The sequence below is a fragment of the Prunus avium genome, chromosome 3 (genome assembly GCF_965620075.1).
Source record: "Prunus avium chromosome 3, drPruAviu1.hap1.1, whole genome shotgun sequence".
Lineage (NCBI taxonomy): Eukaryota > Viridiplantae > Streptophyta > Magnoliopsida > Rosales > Rosaceae > Prunus > Prunus avium.
The window spans coordinates 3379452-3403244 of NC_142286.1; the positions used below are offsets into that span (position 1 = coordinate 3379452).

Sequence of the window (23793 nt, forward strand, 5' to 3'; positions counted from 1 at the left end):
TGGGTTAATTACATAAAAGTACCCAACCTTTGGGTTTTGAACTTTTGGAGGACGTCGTCACTTAACCCTTTAATTGACGGTCTGACTGACTAACAAAGGGACTAATTTTGTATGTTTTTCATGAGTTTGGTATCTACATCCAAAATTTAAAAGGTTGGGCACTAATCTGAAAGGACTCAAAATTTTGGATACTTTTATGTAGTTAACCCTTTTAATCTCTTTGAAGACATGAAATTTTTACATATTGTTGAATATAAATTAAATATTTTCTCAACATATGTAAATGATCAAGAATATTATGTAATGGCCAAATGTTTCATCCTTTATATACAAGTTTGTTAAATAATCTAGTTTTTTTTTTAAATTAGCGATAAATAATACACATAGTAGGGTCAGGTTGGTATTAATGTGCTATGAAAATAATTTTTGTAAGATTTGTTGTGAAAGAAAGCAGTTTGACATTTGATAATTTTTTGTCAAAAGTGTTTTTGGTACAATAATCACTTTTGAGTGTTTGGTAAATTTTTGTGTCAAAGTGTGAACTATGTATAATGACTACAAAGGGGATTACGTTGAAATTGTTTTTATGTTCAAGTGTTTGGTAAAAAGAAAAACACGTTCACTTTTATTTATATATTTTTGTTGTTAAATATGTTTCCAACATACCCTAATATTATTTTAATTATAAAATAAATAAAGTATCAAGTAGTACAAAACTCAATTTTCTAATTTCAATGTAGAACCAAGTTGACCAGCAATTTAGAAACCAAAACGGAATTCAAGCTACTAAAATTAATTTCATGGTTTATTATCAGTTTGAGTTGTAAGATAAACTCAAAATTAATGAGAAGCTTTTTTAACCCTAATTGAGAAGAATGAAATTGACAATAAAAATTAACCTAATATGTCTATTACTCGATTCTTGTGGCGTTTAGAGAGTGCTTCTCAAAACTGATGAACGATGGAAGAGAATGCGTAAAGACGAACAATGGGAAGTAGAAGAACGAGGAGAAAGAAATGCGATCGTGAAAACATATGGGGTTATTTTTGGAATTATGAAATTTTCATTAAACTCTAGTGCCTCTCAAAACTGATTGCGGCATAATTAGAAAATGAAAGTAGCTATGTACTAACTTTCCCTAATTGCTTTCTCTCACAATAAGTGATTTTTTTTTTTATTCTCTTACCAAATATGGCGGGCTCTCAAATATTTTAAAAGAATTACTTATGACGCCAAGTAAGCAAATACCAAACGGGCACTTAGTAATGGCCCAAGGTATTTTTCTCTTTTATAATTGAAGTTTGAAATTCCCCTACTCAAAATAAGCAATTACATCATTTTCTAACAATGATGAGAGTGAAGATGGTTCCTCTTCAATATAAACTTGAAAAATAACATGAATTATCTACTTAGCAATGGACTGTGTATTTGTGGATTTGTGCTTTGTCATATTTAGCTCATTATTAGGGCCTCTTAAAACTAGTCTTCAATGAAAATATTATTAAAAAAATTAAACCACATAATGATAAATTTAGAACGAAAACTGATCACCAATGTTTTTTTGGGTAACAAAGGGGGCTAACGCCCAAACACAAAGATCACAATTTTTTTTAATACTATTAAACAAATAATTCAATGGGAACATAAAACCAAATTAATTTGATCATCGTATTACTAATTATCTATATATATAAAGCAAAAGGCAGAGATTGGTCAAACATTCAAAATACCAGAAAATGCCCTTGGTTAATTCAAATATTAAGAATTAAAATTATTAATTAAATGAGGATAATATGGTAAATTCACAATTAAAAAAATTAAAATTAAAAACAAAATCAGATAATGGATCCTACTTTTATGGCAAATAACTACCCATTTTTTTTATTTTTTATTTTTCTAAAAACTAAAAAAAGAAAACCAATTGGCACACGTGTGTGAGCGTGTGGCAAGGGGCTAGTCCTTATATAAATATATTATTATATTATTATATTAAATTATAGGTGGCTGGTGGCCCTTGTTCACTATGAAAAGAATTAAAGTATTTAAAAATATAATTATTAATTAAAGTAATTAAATAAAGCTAAGATGTTACTTAATTATAAATATTAAACTAAATAAACTAATTAATACATATTTGGCATTACTTATTTGGAGTTATAATCACTTTCTTTCACAGTCTTGGATATCCATCCCGTTTAGTAAAACAGACAAAAACTGCTTTTTGGAGGAAATCTCTGCAACATACAATACTTTGAAGAATCTAGCAGGTAGCTGCTTTCAATTTTCACTTTTACGGAAATCATATGTGGAATCGGTGTGGGTTAATGAATATTTTTTGTAATACATATACTATCCTTATGTGTTTTTACAATTTACGTCACACATCCCATCATTCCGTTCAATCTTTAGTTCACCCATTCTCTCCATTTCATTTTTTCCTCTTCACTGATTCATAATTTCACTCTTTAAAATAATAAATATATAAATATCTTGGTGGTGTCTTATTAATTAGTTATATTTTAATTAGTATTTAAAATTTTAATTAATTTCATCAATTACTTAAGAAATAGTAAATAATGATTTGAAATTATTTTGTGAACTTTTTGTTATATAAAAATTAATTTCTTTAGTTTAATATTTATAATTAAACAATATCTTAGCTTTATTTAATTATTTTAATTATAATTTATTTAGTAAATAATTAATATTTTAATATTTTAATTAATTTCATAAGTTTTATTTAGAGATCTCACGCATATCATAGTGTTATTAGTCGAAAATAAAAAATATGGCTAAATTGTAGCAATGGTCCATGGACTAAGACCAAACTTTACTTTTTGTCCCTCATATTGCTAAATTGTTACAATGGTACTTTAATTATGCCTCCACTTTTAGAAATCATCCTTTCCGTCAGCTCAATTAACTTTTTCCGAATTTCTTCTCCCACCCAATAACCCACATATGTGGAATCTTGGCTCCAAGTCTCTCTCCCCAACACCCATCTTTTTTATGAGATAACACACATCAGACCCAAGTCTCTTTGCTATAGTTGCTGGGGTTATGTAGTTGTTGGGGTTATGGATTCATGGGGGCGGGTGGTGGTCATGGGGAATAGGGGAGAAGAAATCAATAGGGGGAGAGAGAGAGAGAGAGAGAGTTTTTATTTTATTTTTTATTTTTAACATTTTAATCAATTTAAAATTAATATAAAGACAAATATACCCTCATTTTTAACGAAAAAATTGACTGAGACGATCAAAACGACAATTTCTAAAAGTTGAGGCATAATTAAAGTACCAGTATAATTTTCAACCAAAAAATAAAAGTACCACTATAATAATTTAGCAATATAAAAAACGAAAAGTAAAGTTTAATCTTAATTTAGGGGACCATTACTATAAGGGTAAAGGGTCTAAAACCCCCATGGACTATTTGGCTTGTCGAAATGTCCACCCTGAATTTTTTTTTCCAGCCAATTTAGCCTTCGTATTAAATTTAATCGCCAATTTCACCCCCGCCGTTAGGTTTTCCCCAATTCCATCCAAATGCCCGTCTAAAAAGAATAAAATAATCTTTTTAAAACACAAGTTGAATAAAATATTAATAAAAATAATAAAAACCAACAAAAACTTTTCTTTTTCTCTCTCTAGAACCTCTGTTTCCCTTCTTCCCGATCAAACCCAATCCCCTCCTCTCTCTTCCATAACCACCATTACCAGCCACACTCACCATCATCACAGCACAAACGATGTATATATGGAGCACCGCATCATCCCCAGACCCAGCGGCGACTCCACAACCTCACCACTACCACCCCAGCCAGATCCCATCCGCCCTCTTTCTCTCTCTCTAACCGGATACAACATTAGGCACAAAGAGAAAATTCCTGTGCTGGATTGAATTCATTCTCTGTTTTCAAATTATTATTTTTTTTGTTTTTGAATTTGCAGACATAGAAGCAGATAATTTATTTTTTGAAATAGGCGGGTTCGAGTTGATGGGGTGTTGGGAAGGATGGGGCGAATTCAATTTTGTAGTTGTTGGGCTATTGGCGATGAAGCTGGTAGGATGGGGATGAAAGAGGCCAGAACTGAAGAAAAAAAGAAAAGAAAAGGGGAGACCAAACCCTATCGCCCTCCATCTCTCTGCCTCTCTCTTAGGGTTTCAGATTCTTAGTTTCATTGACGCGGAGGAGGGTCGTCAGCGGAGGGAGGACAACATGGTGGAGATCAGGAAGAACCGCAGAGAAGAAAGCCTCCAGAAGAAACGTCGCGAGGGCCTTCAACCTCCGCAATTGTCCTCTAATCTTCACTCCTCCGGCCTAGAGAAGAAGGTAACCTAATGTTTGATTGAGGTTCCGATTGACTGGCCTTAGCTCCTATATCTCCATTTCCCATTCTAGGTGATTGGGGGTTCGGCCTAAGAGAGAGGCAGAGAGATGGAGGGCGATAGGGTTCGGCCTCTCCTTTTCTTTTATTTTTTTCTTCAGTTTTGTAGTTTTAACAATTTAATTATTTTAAACTAAAAAAAATTAAATTTTAATTGAACAGTGAGTCACGTGCCTAACATGTGACATTTAGACAGAAAATTAGATGAAATTGCATGAAAACTAACGGCGGGGGTGAAATTGGCGATTAAATTTAATACGAAAGCTAAATTGGCTGAAAAAAAAATTCAGGGTGGACATTTTGACAAGCCAAATAGTCCAGGGGTTTTAGACCCTTTACCCTTACTATAATTTTGCCTACAAATAGTGCTATTCCTTTTTCATGAAAATCTTCCTCCCAGATCTGCCCCCTCAGTCCCTGACCATGATATATAAAAACAAACCGCCCACCAAACCCCACATATAGTCAGTCTCTCTCTCTCTCTCACTCTCCAATCTCCGCCATGGCATCTACCTCTCTCTTCCAATCTCCCCATCTCTACCTCAAACCCCAAAACCCCAAACCCCCAACCAAACCCCATTTCCCCACCACCACCATCAAATGCTCCTCCTCCTCCTCCTCCCCACCACAACCACTCGTCCCAAAGCCTCCTTCTCCTCCTCCTCCCTCCCACCACCCCCACCACAACATTCGCGACGAAGCTCGCCACCACAACACAACCCACACCCACCATTTCTCCGCCCACTACGTCCCCTTCAACGCCGACCCTTCCTCTGCTGCCTCCGCCGACTCCGAGTCCTACTCCCTCGATGAGATCGTCTACCGATCCAACTCCGGCGGCCTACTCGACGTCCAGCATGACATGGCCGCCCTCAAGAACTACGACGGCAAGTACTGGCGCGACCTCTTCGACTCCCGCATCGGCAAGACCACCTGGCCCTACGGCTCCGGCGTCTGGAGCAAGAAGGAGTGGGTCTTACCCGAGATCGACAGCGACGATATCGTCTCCGCCTTCGAAGGTAACTCCAATCTCTTCTGGGCTGAGCGTTATGGCAAACAATTTCTGGGCATGAACGATTTGTGGGTCAAGCACTGTGGGATTAGCCACACCGGCAGTTTTAAGGACTTGGGCATGACTGTTTTGGTCAGCCAGGTGAACCGGCTGAGGAAAATGAACCGCCCTGTGGTCGGCGTTGGCTGTGCCTCTACCGGAGACACATCTGCCGCCCTATCGGCCTATTGCGCCTCCGCTGGGATCCCCTCGATTGTGTTTTTGCCGGCCAATCGGATTTCGCTGGCTCAGCTGGTTCAGCCGATTGCCAATGGGGCGTTTGTGTTGAGCATTGATACTGATTTTGATGGGTGTATGCAACTGATTCGGGAAGTCACGTCGGAGCTGCCGATCTATTTGGCCAACTCTTTGAACAGTTTGAGATTAGAGGGTCAGAAAACCGCCGCTATAGAGATTTTGCAGCAGTTTGATTGGGAAGTGCCTGACTGGGTTATAGTTCCTGGGGGCAATTTGGGAAATATATATGCCTTCTATAAAGGGTTTCATATGTGCAAAGAGTTGGGGCTAGTTGATAGGATCCCTAGGCTTGTTTGTGCCCAAGCTGCAAATGCAAACCCATTGTACTTGCATTACAAGTCAGGGTGGGATCAAGAGTTCAAGCCTGTGAAGGCCAACACTACTTTTGCATCCGCCATCCAAATTGGTGACCCAGTTTCGATTGATAGAGCCGTGTATGCATTGAAGAACTCGAATGGGATTGTGGAGGAAGCCACTGAGGAGGAGCTGATGGATGCCATGGCTCAAGCTGACTCCACTGGCATGTTCATATGTCCTCACACTGGTGTGGCATTGACTGCATTGATTAAACTTCGGAACAAAGGGATCATAGGAGCTAACGACCGTACCGTGGTGGTGAGCACGGCTCATGGGTTGAAATTTACGCAGTCGAAGATCGAATATCATTCGAATGATATTAAGGATTTGGCTTGCCGGTTTGCTAACCCGCCGGTGCAAGTGAGGGCGGATTTCGGGTGTGTGATGGATGTTCTGAAGACGTATTTGTTGAGCAAGGCCCCGAAAAATTAGTTTTGTAAGGGGGCATTCTGCTCAAGTGCTGCTTATGTGTACTGTTATGTTCTTGTTATTTGGTTTAAAATTAGGCATCTTCTAAGTGCTTTTTGAGCAACTGTTTTAGTTTATAGTACTCAGGGGATCAATTCTGAAGCAGAATTTGCCAAATTTTGTACGAGTTAATTATTCATCAGTTTTCTTTATGGTGAGTTTCTTTAGCTCCCAAGTTTTTACTTTCATTCTCACTTGTTTCACTGTTGCATCACCAGCTTGGTTAATTGTTTGTAAGTAGGTGGAAATTTCTGGTTTTCTTTTGTCCTATTTGCTTTCTGGGTTTTGATTTAATGCGCTCCCACATATGATATCTTATCTTATGGATTGGGGTTCCTTCGATGCTTTTGCAATCTTTAATTCGTTCCCTTGAAGAAATTCATGCTACTGTCGAAATTGACAGATACAGTTGTCCAAATTTCCCACTCTTGAAAATGACAGATATCTATATTAAAGAAATAAAAGGATAATATGTAAACTGTCTCGCATGCGGTATTGCTCGCTAGTGTGATGCATCTAATCATAGATAAATAGATTAAATAGATTTTTGTAGTAGAAGTGATAGTCTAAACTACCAAAAAAAACTTACCTAGCCAATAACATAACGAAACGTGGAAAAGTTATCTTACGTGTCATTGTGTTATTGGTCGGGATAGTAAAAAGTGATATCCCGTTGCATGAGAGTCTCTCTCCTAAACTACAGGAGAAGGGGGTTTCTCTCACACACAACAACTACGATGCCATGGGATTTCGAACCTGAGATCTCTAGTTTACAAGTCAATGCCATTTTTCATTTGGTTAGACCGTGTTGGCAAATAGATTAAATACTTGATTAAATCTAAAAACTTTTTCGCACAACCAAAAGCTCTTTTCTAATTTCCACCCTGTGTATGAATTGATTATTAACGTTACTTTTTTCCACCATTTATGTCAATGAACTACTTGACTTGACAATCCCACAAACGTTAGACTAAAAAGACACAAACAAGATAGGATACATAGGCATGTTGACGTTTTGAGCAAAAGCACAAGGCTGAAGCATCAGCAGCTAACTGCCATTGCCGCCTGGTCACGATAGAAGCAAAGAAACTTGGGTTACAAACGTGTGTTCTGAAGTTTTTCTCCGAAATGGAGCAGAAACAGAGCATAGAGCAATTCACAGGCCGAGCTCGGCTACCAAACTTTGCAATCCCAAGGCGCTATGATCTTCATCTCAAGCTTGATCTCTCAGCATGCACGTACTCCGGCACCGTGCAGATTAACGTTAGCATTGTTGAAGAGACCAAGTTTCTTGTCTTGAATGCTCTTGAACTTGATGTTCATGAAGTTTGCTTCACCAACTCTCATGGACAAGTTACTGATTCTGATCACTGACTTGATCTGATTCGATTTTGTTTATTGGGTTTTCTTTTAACTGACAGTTTTATATTCTTTACTTGAAGCAGTACCGCCCAAGTGATGTTGTTTTGGATGGTGATGAAGAATTTCTTGTTTTGGTGTTTAATCAAGCACTTGGTGTTGGTGAAGGAGTTTTGGGGATTGGGTTTTCTGCGGTCCTTAATGCGCACTTGAAAGGCTTCTATAAATGGTAAGAAAAATTGTATCATTTGTAGGTAAATCATAAGTTGCAGTTGTGAAAAATTATTTTTCCAAAGGCAATGAAGTACTTTCAGGCGGGCTTTTTGTGGAAGAAGAAATCTGTAGGCTGTCAAGTTACACAAATTCTTCATCCTTAACTGTCTGTTTGGTTGCTAAGATAGAGACAGAATAAAAGAAAAACCTGAATTTAGAATTACCACTTGGCTAAACTTAAAACAAGTACAAGCTCCTGTAGTTTGGAAGGAAATAGAGGGAAAAATTTTCATTTACCAAAGAAAGTGGGCATTTAATTGTGTTGTATTTGCTTTTGTCCCTTGTAGTTTCTTTGCTACCAAATAAGGTTTTTAATGAAAGCATTTGACAATTTGCACAGCACTTACTTGGATGGAGGAGAGAAAAAAGAATATGGCCGTCACTCAATTTGAACCTGTGGATGCAAGGCGATGCTTCCCATGTTGGGATGAACCTGCACTCAAGGTGTGTGTATTTGAGAAGTAATTTTTGAAACTCTTTTCGATGCAACCTCCGTGTTCACTTGCTAAAAAGCCCTGGGAAAGTTAAATCTTTTCTCCACCACATTGGTCAAACGGTTGTATAAATGTGTTTTTGGTTGTTCTAGATTTGCTTGAATCTGAGAGTTGCTCATTTCTGCTTTGACATTACTAGTACATTCTTGACAGGCCACCTTCAAGATTGCAGTAGATGTACCATCAGAGCTGACAGCTTTGTCCAATATGCCAATTATCAGTGAAAAGCTTGATGCAAATGTTAAGACTGTTTATTTTGAGGAATCTCCTATTATGTCAACTTATTTAGTAGCTGTTGTTGTTGGCCTATTTGAACATATTGAAGATACAACATCTGATGGTATGTATATAGGTGGGAGAATGTTCGATTATTTAACCGATACGTCTTTAGAGACTACTGAAAAATTTGTTTGCAGGGGTAAAGGTTCGTGCATATTGCCCTGTTGGGAAGAGTGACAAAGGGGAGTTTGCTTTAAATCTTGCTGTTAAGACGCTTGATCTTTTCTCCAAGTAATCTACTTCATTCTTAGATGGGGGAATTTTTAAGTTTATGTATTTCGATTCTCTGTTTATACAGAATGACATTAGATCCAGCACTCTGTAGTCTAACAAACATTCCCATGATTTTTGGCCTTCTCTTTTGTTCAAGGGGAGGTAAACTTTTCACTAATTTTCCCCCATATATCTTCCTAACTATACCACTGAACCCAAGCTAAATATCAATGCAAAATACCGGAACAGCTTGAATTTCTGCCCTCCACCCTTTGCAGTTTCCAGTTTCCACCTCCAATCATTTCCCAAATAATTGAAAGTAATCTCTGGAGAACCTGGAGTCATTACCCGTGGGCCATGGCAAAAAAAACAACATAAATTTACAATCCAAATTATACATAACTTTCTTTCTGTTCTCTGTTGTGCTAATTCTAACATGGTTATGGTTTCATCCAGATACTTCTCAACGCCTTACTCACTTCCCAAACTTGATATGGTTGCGGTTCCTGAATTTTCTGGTGGGGCCATGGAGAATTATGGTTTGATCACATACCGTGAAAATGAAATGCTTTATGATCATTTGCATTCCACAACAGCAAGGAAGCAAAGAGTATATTTTCAGCTTTGTTATACTTTTGCAGTCATACAATAATACTCTACATAAATCACAACATTTGAAGGGGATGTAGAAGTTTCTCTTGTATGGTTTCTACTCTGAAAAGTCCAGTGATGAATGTTCTATTCTATACCCTTTTTCTTGTTTTTTCAGATGGCAATTGTTGTAGCACATGAAGTAGCATATCAGTGGTTCGGCAATCTGGTAACAATGGAATGGTGGACTGATTTATGGCTTAATGAGGGTTTTGCGACTTGGGTAATTTTGAGTCTCTCATTGCTCTACCTTCCAACATAATAGCATTGCACTAAATATAACTATCTGATTTTTGTGTGCCTTCTTGATCTTATACGGGCAGGTAAGTTACATGGCCACTGATATTTTATTTCCTGAGTGGAAAATATGGTCTCAATTTCTTCAACAAACTACTGGTGGCCTAGTCAAGGATGCACTGGAACAATCGCATCCAATTGAGGTAAAGAACAACAAATACTATTGCTCAGTGTGAAAACTGCTGAAAACAGTAGTGTCTATATATGTATATGGAGCAGTAAGAAGTCAAGGAGCAATGGAATATAATTGTTTCACTTGAATGATCAAAGTGCCAACATTTATCTTAACATTGATCCTGAAAAAAGAAAGAAAGGGGAAACTGCTCGATGCAGCATACTTACTGCTGTTTCACATAATTTCAGGTGGAGATACACCATGCTCGTTCAATTCTTGAAGTTTTTGATGATATCAGCTATAAAAAGGGATCTGCTGTTATTCGAATGCTGCAGAGTTATCTTGGGGATGACATATTCCAGGTACAAAACCAGGTTAAACTATCCAGTCGAACTACGTGATCAAATAATCCATGGCAGACAGGGCTTGATCAAGTTTTGTACCCTTACTGATGTCCATAAGTACCAATGAGTTTAATTTTTCATGCATCACCAATAACTTCAAGTTTTCATAGTGAATATTGTATGTGGAAATACTCTTCTGATCACCAAATGCACTGCTTGAAATTAGCCCAGAAACCTGGGAAATTTTCAGAAATGCCATGTGCAATCTAATGCTCAGTACTGATCAATTTTTTCTCTTAAAGTATAAACATAAACCCATGAAAACTGCAATTAATGGTTTTTTAATCTCATAAAGTGCCAATGTACATAGTGTTCTGAACAAAAAGGTCTGAATGGCATAGACAAGTTATATTGTTTATTCTGAAGTCATTCTAGTTTGCAGTTCATTATCAGTTTACTCTGTAATGCGTGAAAAATTATTAACATAGTTCAATTTATCTCTTTTAAATGTGCTGCTTCATATTAAATCAGAAATCATTAAGTTCCTACATAAAAAGATATTCTGGAAAAAATGCGAAGACGGAAGATTTATGGAGTGTTCTTTCGGAGGAATCTGGTGTCAAAGTCAGCGAAATAATGGATGCTTGGACAAAGGAAAAAGGATATCCTGTTATATCTGTAAAAGCCAAGGAGCATATTTTGGAATTTGAGCAGGTACAACTGATCAATACCGAAATCTTATTATCTGCAGAAATCTAATAAAGTTTTGTTTTGCAGACACAGTTCCTGTCATCCGGTTTGCAAGGTGATGGGAATTGGATTGTTCCAATAAATTTTTCACTTGGTTCGTACGACAGACACAAGAGTTTCCTTTTGGAAACAAAGTCCAGAGAAGTGGACATTTCAGATCTTGTTGATTCCTTTGATAATGAACAACTGTGGGTGAAGATTAATATCGACCAGAGTGGTTTCTATAGGGTCATTTATGAAGATAAGCTTGCAGCTCGACTTAGGAAGGCTATTGAGCATAATAGCTTGGAAGCAACAGACAAGTTTGGTATGTGCTATGTGCCATTTACTATGTTAACTATAAATGATTTCGCATGGTCTTATGCATCTTGTATTCATTGACAACTGGTTAGTGTTATATGCTTGATTTGATAATATGGTGCTTCATGCTTTGGTGGATGTTGTAACAGGACAACTTATCTTCACTAGGCAAAGTAACAGCTGCACTATGATAACTATTAAGAATGGGCTTGTCTTGGTTAGCATGAAAATCGGCCAGATTAATAGGATGAATGATAAGCCACCTATATTATAGTTTATTCTGTGGATTCACTTCTTAGATTGTTTACTTGGTTTTGTGGCACTATAAACCACTCATGACCAACTGATGTATAACTCCACGTCTCATTTCAGGCATTCTGGATGATGCATATGCTCTCTGTGAAGCTTGTGAACAATCACTTTCCTCTTTGTTTTCCTTGATGGATGTATACAGAAAAGAAGTTAATTATATTGTCTTAACAAAATTGATCGACGTAAGGATAAATTTCTGTATTTATGTTGGTGATTATCAGTTACACCAACTATTTATGGTAGCATCACCTTTTGTGTTATATATCCAATAGGTTTGTTATAATGTCGTCAAAATCTCAAGTGAGGCCATCCCAGATTCAGCAAATGATTTGAAACAATTTTTCATCAATCTCCTTCTGTTTCCAGCAGAGTAAGAACAACTCAAATACAGTTTTAATATGGCAATACCTTCTTTGTTAAGCTTATCGGGTTATATACATGCTAAAATGAACAGTGTTTGTCCTTATGATGTATTCCAGCCTCTTTGAGGTCATGCTTGCAGTAATGTTCCGGTTTATGTGGCTGATACTTCATTTAGGATCACCAAACAAAACTTTGATGCTACCATACTTAGATGTCATATCTGAATTTTTTCATGCAGAAAACTGGGTTGGGAATCAATACCTGGAGAGGATCATTTCAGTGCACTTCTGAGAGCAGAAATCTTGCAGGCCTTGGTTATCTTTGGCCACAATCAAACGCAGAAAGAAGCATTAGACCGTTTTCAGACATTATTGAATGATAGAAACACTCCACTTCTTTCAGCTGACACAAAAGGGGTAATTAAATCTTTATATGTAATTACATTCTCATCCTTATAGTAGGCATCTTCAAAGATAATATGTAGAAGTTCCAAACCTTGTCCTGCAGGCAGTGGCGGACCCACAGAGGCGCAAGGAGGTGCAGCTGCACCTCCCTTCGCCCAGAAAAGCCTTGGAGGTATCAGATTTGCCCCTCTGCTCTGGTGCCCACCAACTGCTCGAGTAAATGCCCGAAAGACGTTCTTATTTTGCTCGAGAGAATTGTCTTCTGTTTTGTTTCTGCTTGTTAGCTCGCGTGCAGGCTCACTTTGGGGAGAGGCGGAGGTGTTTTGCCTGAGCCTATCATTGTTTTGCAAATTTCAAGTATTGAGGAAGTGTCTAATTGAAGCGGTGTGCGAGGCGAAGAAGACGACCTTCTTTTTTCAAATAATTTGACACAAACGGTGTCGTGTGCATTATTGTTGTGATTCTTTTTCATTAATAAAACAACCTGTTGCCAATGGGTTCCCACCACAGTGGTGGTGGATTCCCCCTTCCCCCCATGGCACCCAGGATCGAACCCCAGTGGGGTTTCTTTCCTCCAATGTAACCAAAAAAAAATAAAACAACCTGTTTTGGCTTTGTGTTGTAAAATCAAACAGTGCATTTTCAATTGTTTTTTAATGAAACGGTGTGGATGTGTTTAAAGAGGAATAACCACATTTTTATTTTAAAATAAGACAGCACACCCCTTCTGAAATAAACCATGCTTGCTTGTAACAAGTTCTTTTGTTTTTTTGTTTTTTTTTTGGGCAATAAAACATTTAGATGTAAGTTATTACCTACACGTGAGTGACTTTAAACTTACCACTTACCAGCCTAGTTTCACTTTTTGAGCTTTTAGCTTTTTAAATATCGCCCCTTTCTTGAAAAATTCCTAGATACGCCACTGCCTGCAGGCTGCGTACATTGCCGTGATGAGGAATGCTAGCATCTCAAATAGGAAAGGTTTTGAGTCTCTTTTAAATGCTTACAGAGAAGCCAATACAGTGCAAGAGAAGGAAAGGATTCTACGTAAGATTTTGTAATGGTGAATTGAAATGCATTCTTTGACATTCCCTTTTCCTGTGTCTCTTGTCTGGGTGAAAGTAACTTGGATTTCTGCATAATGTTTTGACCTTGTGCAGGTTTGTTAGCATCTTCTCCGGACCCGGATACAGTTATTGAGGTTCTGAACTTTTTCTTATCGGATGAGGTATTTATTTGCAGTACTAAATTGTTACTTGAAACAACTACACTTTCTTTGCCAGTTTTACAGATGTTTCATCTCAATATATTATTTTCAGGTTCGAGATCAGGATGGATATGGTTGAAGGTATGGATTTCATTCATTCTTGGAAAGTGGAAACATGTTTTAGAAGAATATCACATCAGTCAATAACATATTGGGAAATAACTGGCATTGTGAATTGGAATTAGGAAGCCCCTCCTACTTCTGAAGTTTACAATTTGAAGAGTTCAAATTTTTGGTTATGAACGCAGGAGAACTGGGACCTGATCTTGAGCAAATATGGTGCTGGAATGCTACTCACCCATTTTGTACGAGACATTGTGACACCGGTAAGCAAATGTATTTCTGTCCTGGCACTGTTAGGCAACTGGACTGGACCTTGTAAAACAAGGTACATTTTCTGCCTCCGTCATCCATTTTGCATTACTGATAAAGTCTTCACTGGCAGTTATGTAGCAATGAAAAGGCTGATGAGGTGGAAGAATTTTTCGCGGGCCGTGTGCATCCTGCGATTTCTATGACTTTGAAGCAAAGCATTGCACAGGTCCGAATCAAGGCGAGGTGGGTTGAACACATAAGGCAACAACAATCTGTGCAAGAGCTAGTCAAAGAATTAGCAGGCAAGAAATGATTGCCTGTCACTTGTATAAGTTGAAACTTAAAATATGTCAATTAATAGAATCTGTACTGCTTGAGGCTTGAGAGTTTGCTTGCCTCTAAAGATGCCAACTTGGTATAAAGCAATTAATTTGTTGGTCAAACACAAACAAATCAGAGATTTTCTTAATTGCTTTTTAACGAGTTTCTTTCACTTCTAGCTTACTACTTCTATCCCACATTTATTTGCAACTTGAACAGATTCGGATCAAAATCCGATCCATTGACAGCTCTAATTGCATGCACTAGTTGACCAATGTTCCAGAGAAAAATGTGTCTAATAAGAATTAATTATAAGCCGCCTTGTTACATCGTAATCAAATACATCATTAGCATTTAGCATATGCTTATTATTTTTTTTAATAAAAATTTTCTTAAATAATTTTATGCCCAAAAGCCAAGTCACCTCTTGAAACACACTGTCTGCGGTGCAATATCTTTAATGAGTTAGGTCAAGTTATATGCCATGAATTAAGGGAGCGTTTAGTCCTCGTTCTAAAAGCAATTGACCATAATTCAGTTTTGTCATCCAGCTGTCTATTGCCAATGATGTAGACCAACAATTATTTTATATTTTATATTTTTACACTTCTGGAAGGAAGGTTCACTCTAGATAGTATATAGTATAGTAATCCTTTTAGAAAAAATGTTTTTGTTATAAAGATGTTGAAATTTTAATAAAAAAAATTGAAATACTTCTTGGAAAAAGAACTTCTAAGATTTAAAAACATTTCTAAATTTTTTTGTCAAACATTGTCAAAAACGCTTTTGATTGTCAAAAACGCTTTTGATTGTCAAAAGGCATTTTTAGCCATTCCAGAAGGATTCCAAACATGCATCGTTACATTTGCACACTTATTCCAATGATCAAACGGGAAAATCGCCTCCACACATAAGGATCAATATTTATATCTGTCAAATGCCAACAGAGATCCATTACATCCATGCACGTACATGACAAAACCACACAAAATTGTATGTTAAACAACCAATTAATCCAAATAAATAAATAAAAATTGGTACCAAATCTTGAATTCCATTCCCATACAAATTATGAAAATCATGAAATCCCTAATTCCAACATTCAACACAGACCCTCATTAGAGGCATAAGAATTTTAGAAAACCAAATAAAATAAAAGAATTGTACTAACCACCAAACATTACATACATTAAAAATTCCTATGTAAATGTACCTCTCTATTCTCCAATTTATATGTCAGAAAACAACTCAAATCCACAAATTATCTATTTACCTTCCTCAACCTCAATATCCATACCCATATAAAAATTAAAATAAATCAATAAATAAAAATTAATTAGGAAAAAATAACATATTTAGTAACTTGGGCCTTCTTCTCCTTCTCTTGTATCTGGGCCAAGATTGGACCTCCCCCTCACAGAGTTCATCTTCTCTAACCTCAATCCAGCTCTGAACCTTGCAATGAAAGTATCAGCTTTGGTGTTAACATCTGGGCTGGGGCAGAACATGGCTTTTGGCGACTCTCCACTCTCCATTGGCGTCCTCTTAGTTTCCATGGTTGGTGATGAAACTGCTGAATCCGGATCATCCCCATCGTCCAAATCAGGGGAGCCACTGCGTGAGCTGTTGTTGCTTTTGATCCTCACAAAGTCTCCGTGCACCACAAATTTCATCTCTGGCATTCTAAACGGCGGCAATGGCGGCGGTGGAGGTATCCGAACCAATGGCGACTCACCGCCACTGTTAGCATTCTCATCATCTTCGTTGATGAAGGTGCTCACCTTAACCGGCAATGGCGGCTTTTGGGTCGCCATCATGGCCCTCATTTGGGCCTTGGTTTTCAACAAGTGCGCTGTCGAAGCTTTTGCCGCTACTGGAGGCGGCGGCGGCGGTTGTGGAATTGACTGCATTGTTTTCTTGGGTTTGTTGGATTTCTTTGAAGAAAACAGGTTGTGAAACACCGACGGTGGCGGCGGCAGGGGCGGCGGCGGAGGTGGCGGTGACGGCGGCGGAAGTAAAGAGTAAGGAGCTGAAGAAGCAGACGCGAGGAGACTCTCGAAGTTTTCAACACTCTTTTGTCTTTGCTTCTTCTTCTTCCTTCTCAATGACGTGATCAGGAATTCTTTTGTAGTAGCCACCCCTCTCTTCTTCACATCTTTCCCAGCCGATTTCGATATCCGCGGCGGCGGTGATGGCGGAGAGGGCGGTGACCGGGCAGGTGGCAGTGGGAGATTTTTCTTAGCTTCCAAATTGTCATTTCTCTCAAGGCTTTGAGTAGAACCCGAGTTTTCTTTCTCTCCAATAGCTTGGTATGTTCTCCTGGACTTGCGCGTCGTTGGCGGCGGTGGCTGTGACGGAGATGGTGACCTCCGCGGCGGCGACGGCGACGGCTGCAGTGGCGGATCAGATTGAGCAGTTGGAATTTGTGTGTGTGGTGAATTAACTTGTTCCGTACGGATTGCAAAAGTGTCAACTTGTATAGTCTTGGTTTGGACTTGCTCTGCTTCTTCTTCTACTGGTAGTTGTACGGATTCTTCATGCCATGACCGATGACGACGATGATGGAGCGGATCCGAACCCGAAACCCGATAATTGACTACATGGGTATCGTCGTAAAACCGCCACCGATCTTCTCTGGCGACCCACGAAGCTTCCTGTTGCCGCAGATCCGGGTACGAACTGCTGGTCCTCACTCCTCTGTTCATGGCGGCACTGGTGCTGCTACTGCTGTGATTGTAGACCGTACGATCTGAATACTGGTCGAACCACTGACGCGGGGTTGATGGATTTGACTTGGGAGCTTGTGGTGAAGAAGAATTGAAAACAGTTTGATTATGAACTTGATCATAAGAACTGGGGCTGCTGATGTTGCCGTCATTGTTGGTATTTCTGCTGAGAAACCCACAGACAATTGCAAAGAGAACGAGGACCAAATTGAGAGAGTCCCAGCTTTTTTTGACCAAATGGGGTCTAAAAATTTGTGAAGTGAAAGACAAAACTGATGGGATTATAAAGAAAACAAATACAAGAGCTATGGCCAGCAAGGCCAGGACAAAGGCGCCGGAGCTGAAGAAAACAGAGGAGGAGGAGCGGCGGAGGCGGCGGTTGGCTTGCCGGAAAGAATCGGAGGGTTGGAGCCAGAATGGTGGAAGCATGTCTTCCTCTTCTTCCATTGTTTTTGGGTTCTGTTTGGTTTGGTTTTCAACTTTTGGTGTTTTGAGTTGAGAGAGAGAAATGAAAGGCTGAAGTTGGAGAGAAATGAGTGAACTTCTTTTTGCACACACTTTGCTTTTGTTGTTGTGGCTTTTGGGTTTGGTTTTGGTTTTGGCTTTTGCTTGTGTAAAGGCAGAAGCCAAAGCAAGCAAAGCATATTTGTTTGTGTGTTGCCTGTCATTGCTAGAATGACCGCTAAATGAATTGTTAGATAATTGATTTTCTTGATAGTAAACCATGTGCTTTTTTAGCCCTTTTTTTTTTTTTTTTTTTCCCCCCCCAAATTGGTGTCATGGTCAAACACTCATACGTTTCCGCGTATGACAATCGTATTCACATATAAAATTATATTTTAATTAAACCCTTAATTTAAAAAAAATAAACGTTGTATTAGCTTATAGATAGAAAGTGACTAGTTGTTGAGGCTCATCTATTTTGTTGTGTTTTTTTGGGGTATTTTTAGCTCTAATTAAATTTGAGAGCATCTTTGCTCACCCTTTTAATCTAAGGTGTATGATCAACAACACCCTTCTCAAATTTGACTCGTGTTCATGAGTATAACTATGATTCCACAAATACAAAGTAAAAAGTTAATTATGGTTAGGCCTATGAACGAGTATTGAGTATTGAGAAGGATAGTAAGGATATACCTTATATTAAAATGGTGAGCAAAAATATTTCCATTTAATATTGGATATAGCTACTCTACGGTACCCATGCTTTGGGTGCAAGAAAATTGACCTTTTTGGTCTCCAAAATGGTTTAGTGCCACAAAAGATGAACAAGCAAGTCACCTATATCGCCGATTTCCTTTTTAGCTTTACATGCAATTTGGATTTTTTTTGTCTTTTTCAATTTGTTGGTTTTTGGCAATTAGTTTTATTTTTCTAGTCTAATGGTTTTTGGTAATTAGTTTTTTTATTTATAATTTTTATAATTGTAATTGTTTTTGGTAAATTGTTTTTGAATAATTTAGTCTTGTGGGCAGGTGTCCCACCGCAACCCAGTCTTCGCAAGAAATACAGCTTGCACGGTGTGAACTTGTGCTTTACGACACTGCCAGGAATCAGGATAGGAGGGGATGTATGGAGAAGAGAAAATAAATAAATAAACAAAGGTCTTATTTCATAATATCTTTGTTTTTCTCTTTAATTTTTTTTTTATTTTTATTTTATAGTTTTCCTCGTTATTTTCTCTTCTTTTTTCAGTCTTTACTAAAATCCAAAGTTAAAAGATTATAGTAACGAACGTAGATTAATGTTATGGTCAGTCGCTCAAGCGCCCGGTGAAATGCTTGACGTTTGATTCATTGTGTGTGTGAACCGTTGCAAAATTCTTGAAAAAAAGGACCTTGGTTTGACTAAGGTAGGGAAGGCACTCAATACACGACACCGTTTAGGGGGTCCGTCCAGACGAAAGCTTCTCGTGTCAGTATAACAGGTTTGATTGCCAGAGGTGGGATGGGATCCCAAGCTCACGTGAGAAATCAGGCTAAAAGGTAAATAATTTGAGCAATAAAGGATTGGTAAAACAGCACACAGAGAAAAGTTCCATGGCTGAAAAACTGACACCAGCGGAGTTTGGATTTTGCATGAAAATAAATTCTAAACGTTTTTAACTTAATTTTTTATACAACTTTTTGGTACATAAAGTGATATGAAACTAGTTGATTGGTTTAGAAATTTATGGTGAAATTGGTCCTCCTGCTGCCTTTATCCGAAAAAGAAAAAAGGGTGTTTAGAGCGACCAACAAACATATTTAATGTATCAATGGGAATAAGTGAAGTTGGTGGTGAAGGAAAATGCGTTGGGTATAATGACAAATTAGGTTTCTTAATTGTGACTTCCCAAAGAAGTTCCTATCACTTGCTTGTGACAAATTAGTTTTTTTTTTTTTTGTATGAGTTTGGAAGTGGCAATAGCAAGACAAAAGCATCAGTTTTGGATCATTAGAAGGGATCGAACTCTTGACCTAACCGATTTCCCTAGCATTCGTTACCATTTGGATCAACCCGACCGACGGACAAAAGCATCATTTGCAAAGCAGAATCTTATACTAATTTGCAATCTAAGAACATGCCAAGGCGCAGAAGGATGGCATATTAATAGTGTATACCAAGAGGCAGACCACTCCCTCTCAATGAATACAAAGTTTGAAGCGAAAACTCATCATACCTTCTTCTCCCCTCCAATGGAATGTGTTTCTAAGTAGCAAATTCTTAAACATGGACCAAACCTGATTTGCAGCCTCTAGCAGTTGAGTTGATTTGCAGATGAGTGCATGTGTGAGATGATAATATCATGTGTACTTGTAAATGTGGTACCTATCTACAATATTTTCTGTACATAGAATTCCCACTATATGGGAGCTAAGCAGTAGCGTATATACACGGTTTTTGCCTTGCACACTATTACAGAGAAGCCCAAACTGCTTCAGGTATCAGTAGCTGGACATACCATGATGCCAACAGTTTCCTGGCTTGCGCCTGATACGATTACAGGAAGGACGATTGAGCTAAACATCATCATAGAGAATTTTGTACGACGCTGACATCGGTTATGGGAGCAAGGATTTGATAACAAAGACAGCTACCACTATGAACACAGCAGTTGTACAAATCAAAGCCTGCAACAGTCACAACATTTATGATTAGTGAAAGATGATAAAGGCCCCAAATAACAATGCAGAACAATATTTCAACTATGGGTGCTTCTATTTGTTGCATCCTTTTTATTCATTACAATCCCTCCCTAAAAAAAGTTCAGAACTTTCCCATTTCAATCTCATGTATTTTAAACTTTATAAAAGAACTAAGAAAAGAACAAAAAAAGGATCAGAGAGGGGTAGCGAGCGGGGGTAGGAGGGGAATAGGAAAAATTAAACTTCTTCTTTGAGAAAAAGATAACTGGATAAATAAGGGTAAAATGAGTATTACCATATCTGGTGGTGTAGTGAGAAGAAAAAGGCGTGCAAACAGAAGCATAAAACTTACAGCTATTGCTGAAGCTTGGAGCCCAGTTCGCTCCCTTGGGTCTCTATGATAATACTTCCCAAAGTAAAGAAATGCAGCATAGTACCACATCACTGGAAATACAAATCCAAGCAAAAGACTGAAAAAAGAAGGCACATCCATTAGTGAGAAAAGATGGGGCGGGGGGAGAGCGAGAGAGAGAAGGCAGGAATACTCACGAAAACCATCCAATTCCACAACCAAAGCAAGGAAGCGGTTTGTCAAATATTCCCAATACCGGGTCCTCTTGATCCCTGATAGGAGCATAGTTGCCATTTCTATGGTTCACTACATCCACCAAATCACTTTCAGAAGGTAATCCCATAACATCTTGCCATAAACTTTAACAGAAACAATCAATTATTACATTAAGCACATAGCTTTTGTATAAGCTTAGTCACCAATGATAAATTATAATGAGAAAAACAGGAAAATGACTTCTACATTTTCAGAACACATTTGAAACCTGCCCAAGGTGTTAAGGGCTCCTATAGTCCTCTAAAAATCATTTTCACTCAATGGTCTGACATTTGACACTGTAAATGTAGACTTCTCAGCTCCAGAGGACTAAACAACTGGTATGGAGGTCTCAATATATAGACATGCGTCAGGTCATTGATTTAATATAAAATTTAATCTTTACCAATTGATTTCAAATCTAAAAAATTAACATTAAGCTGCCAGCAGCATCCCACATGAGCATGACAAACAAAAGTGAGCCAGATACTAATTTTTTTAATAAAAACATGAAAATAATAGTAACAATAATGCATGCAGGTGCGTGTGTGAACAAAACCGTTTATCACATAGCATGACAACTTCATCCAATTCACCACATTAACATTTGTGCTGGGTCCCATTTTATATGGAAAAATAAATTGCACTAGCATGCAGAAGGAGTTGCATACTCTGATCCATCTTTCCCAAACACAATCACCCTCAGTTCTGCTCTCCACCTTGAAAGTAACTGTAGTATTTTTTCTGAAAAGAAAATAAATTGTTATATGAAAAGTATATGCTGTTAAATAAGTGAAGATAGGTTGAAGTACGACAAAGGAAGATGTGTGAAGGAACCAATCCAATACAGTTTAACTGCTGCATTTAGGTAACAATGTGACAGTATTGGTTGAGATAAAAAGATGCAAACAGCATAGACACTCAAAAGAAACATAAAAAGTAAAGGGAGACAAAAGCAAATAGGTCATTATATTGTGCAAATTGATATTCCTGCAAAGAGAAGGCAGTTATTAACAGGTCCAGACTTGAAAGACTTATTAGTCATACCGCAATATGGTTGCATTTAGGTTAATGATCTGCACCTCATGATAAAAATATCTCATTACGAGATAATCTTAACTACTCAAGGATGGACACAATTTTTTATATAGAAATCGTAGACATCTATCACAATTCAAGCAGCATTTACTCAGAACTGTTACCCATTCAAGTTCATACTAAAACTTGAAAAAACTATACAAGGATAAGATTCAAAAGGAAGGGAAAGGCCCTCCAAATGAAAATCATGTATAAAGGGCCTTCCCAAATTATTGGTAGTGCATCCTACAAGGAAAGAATATAGAACAATCACTCTGGCTAGCTAACTAAAGAGATCGCAATGGCAGAAGGGAAGTGATCATCCTGCATAAATTCTGCATCATTTCGTCTCAAGGCCTAGCCATATTCCACTGGTAGATTAAATTCATCACCATCTTTGACTTACGAAGAATTTATAATTCCGTATCAAATTTCCACTCTAAGATGATCCCCATCATACTTCAACAACAATGATAAAGGCCTAAGATTGTAACTCTAGATTCTTATTGTTAATTGCATTTCCACCATGTAAAAGAATAACAGGATAAACAGAACCTTAACATGTTGATGGGTTACAAATAGATTACTCTTCAAAATAAAAGAATCAAGAGATCATATTTGCATAAGAAATCTCCTTGTTCAGTCATATGCAGCAAATATCACTAATGATCTGCAGAATCAATTGCGATGCTAACTCTTCTCCTTTTAGTTGAGTCTAAATGCCACATGCCAAAAAGAATTCACAAGCTAGTTTTATTCTATTGTGCCTTCTCCAGAAGTCCCAGAGGAGTGGTGATTTAAGATGGCAACTAGCAAACCTCATGAAAGATTTGTTCTTTCTTCTTCTTTTAATTTTCTTGAAGTAGAAGACAAGAAAACCTCAATCAAGTGGGTTTGAGCAACACCCAAAAAGGAAGGCGAAAACAGTTCTTTTGTATATAGAAAGGCGTACGCACTCAATGGGAGGAAACTACTAGCAAGCAAACACAAACAGTTTTTCTATTTTATTCTTTGGGGTCGAAACAGCATTTCTGGTTACAAATCCACAAAACCGTTCCTCTATTTTTTCAGATAGCAAACTTTGAATTACATTACATTGCAAATCCCAACATACGATAACCAAAATAACAGCAAACAACTTCAGTGAAGTGTTCTAGGAAAATTAAGACGAAAAGCATTCAAGAATTACAAAAAATAAGAAAACCCATGTTTGAGCAAAGGATTTCCCATAATCAAAACAAAGAATTCATGTGGAAAGATCACTCTAAAAATTGAAACAAGTCAAACATACAGTGATAGAAATCAACCCAACTCGGAATTTCCAATTCTTTCCCAGTAAAAAAAAAAAAAAGAGCCGAAGAATGAAAGAGAAAGACGGATTTTGAAAAGAGCAAAAGAGGAAACTTTTACCTCTGAAGAAACAGTCAAACGGAGAGCTGAAATTAGCAGAAGCGGCTTTCTGTGAAGGAGTGCTTTTGATGATTGCAAAAGCAGCTGCTGATGACGAGGAATGAAGAAATGGCTTTTTGGTACGAAGTGCCTTTCTCTCTAATCAAGTACGAACATTTTTATCTCCATTGATAATCAACTCGAGAGTACAAAGGGGAGGACAGAGACAGGCTCTGTTTCTTTACGTTTTACAGTTTTAAATATAAAGAAACGAGAAAAATGGAAA

General features: G+C 37.7%; 3 protein-coding genes, 1 long non-coding RNA gene and 1 pseudogene across 5 annotated transcripts; 2 read left to right on the forward strand and 3 right to left on the reverse strand.

The window, feature by feature from the left end:
* Positions 1-4804: 4804 nt before the first annotated feature.
* LOC110759482 (threonine synthase, chloroplastic) lies at positions 4805-6711 on the forward strand. The gene has a single exon (XM_021961542.2). The coding sequence runs from the start codon at positions 4892-4894 to the stop codon at positions 6485-6487; it is 1596 nt and encodes a 531-aa protein (XP_021817234.2). The 5' UTR covers positions 4805-4891; the 3' UTR covers positions 6488-6711.
* Positions 6712-7468: 757 nt separating this feature from the next.
* LOC110759477 (aminopeptidase M1-like) lies at positions 7469-14712 on the forward strand (annotated as a pseudogene). The gene is made up of 19 exons (XR_015834508.1): positions 7469-7876; positions 7966-8111; positions 8496-8599; positions 8803-8989; positions 9066-9159; positions 9598-9751; positions 9911-10015; positions 10116-10232; positions 10453-10566; positions 11080-11262; positions 11326-11605; positions 11971-12092; positions 12183-12280; positions 12512-12689; positions 13610-13724; positions 13838-13905; positions 13997-14018; positions 14152-14270; positions 14390-14712. The product of XR_015834508.1 is annotated as an aminopeptidase M1-like (transcript).
* On the reverse strand, positions 12537-13402 carry LOC110759478 (uncharacterized). The gene is made up of 3 exons (XR_002527125.2): positions 13281-13402; positions 12769-13161; positions 12537-12675 (listed from the first exon to the last, which is right to left on the reverse strand). It is a non-coding gene; the product is annotated as an uncharacterized LOC110759478 (long non-coding RNA).
* A 1001-nt stretch (positions 14713-15713) lies between the features above and the next one.
* On the reverse strand, positions 15714-17978 carry LOC110759476 (hydroxyproline-rich glycoprotein family protein). The gene has a single exon (XM_021961537.2). It carries the CDS (start codon positions 17751-17753, stop codon positions 15936-15938), a length of 1818 nt encoding a protein of 605 aa, XP_021817229.1. The 5' UTR covers positions 17754-17978; the 3' UTR covers positions 15714-15935.
* A 2101-nt stretch (positions 17979-20079) lies between these two features.
* On the reverse strand, positions 20080-23765 carry LOC110759438 (large ribosomal subunit protein eL20z-like). Its single transcript, XM_021961485.2, has 5 exons — positions 23529-23765; positions 21713-21785; positions 20984-21092; positions 20787-20904; positions 20080-20419 (listed from the first exon to the last, which is right to left on the reverse strand). The coding sequence occupies exons 2-5, from the start codon at positions 21720-21722 to the stop codon at positions 20351-20353; spliced, it is 306 nt and encodes a 101-aa protein (XP_021817177.1). The 5' UTR covers positions 21723-21785; positions 23529-23765; the 3' UTR covers positions 20080-20350.
* Between the last annotated feature and the right edge of the window lie 28 nt (positions 23766-23793).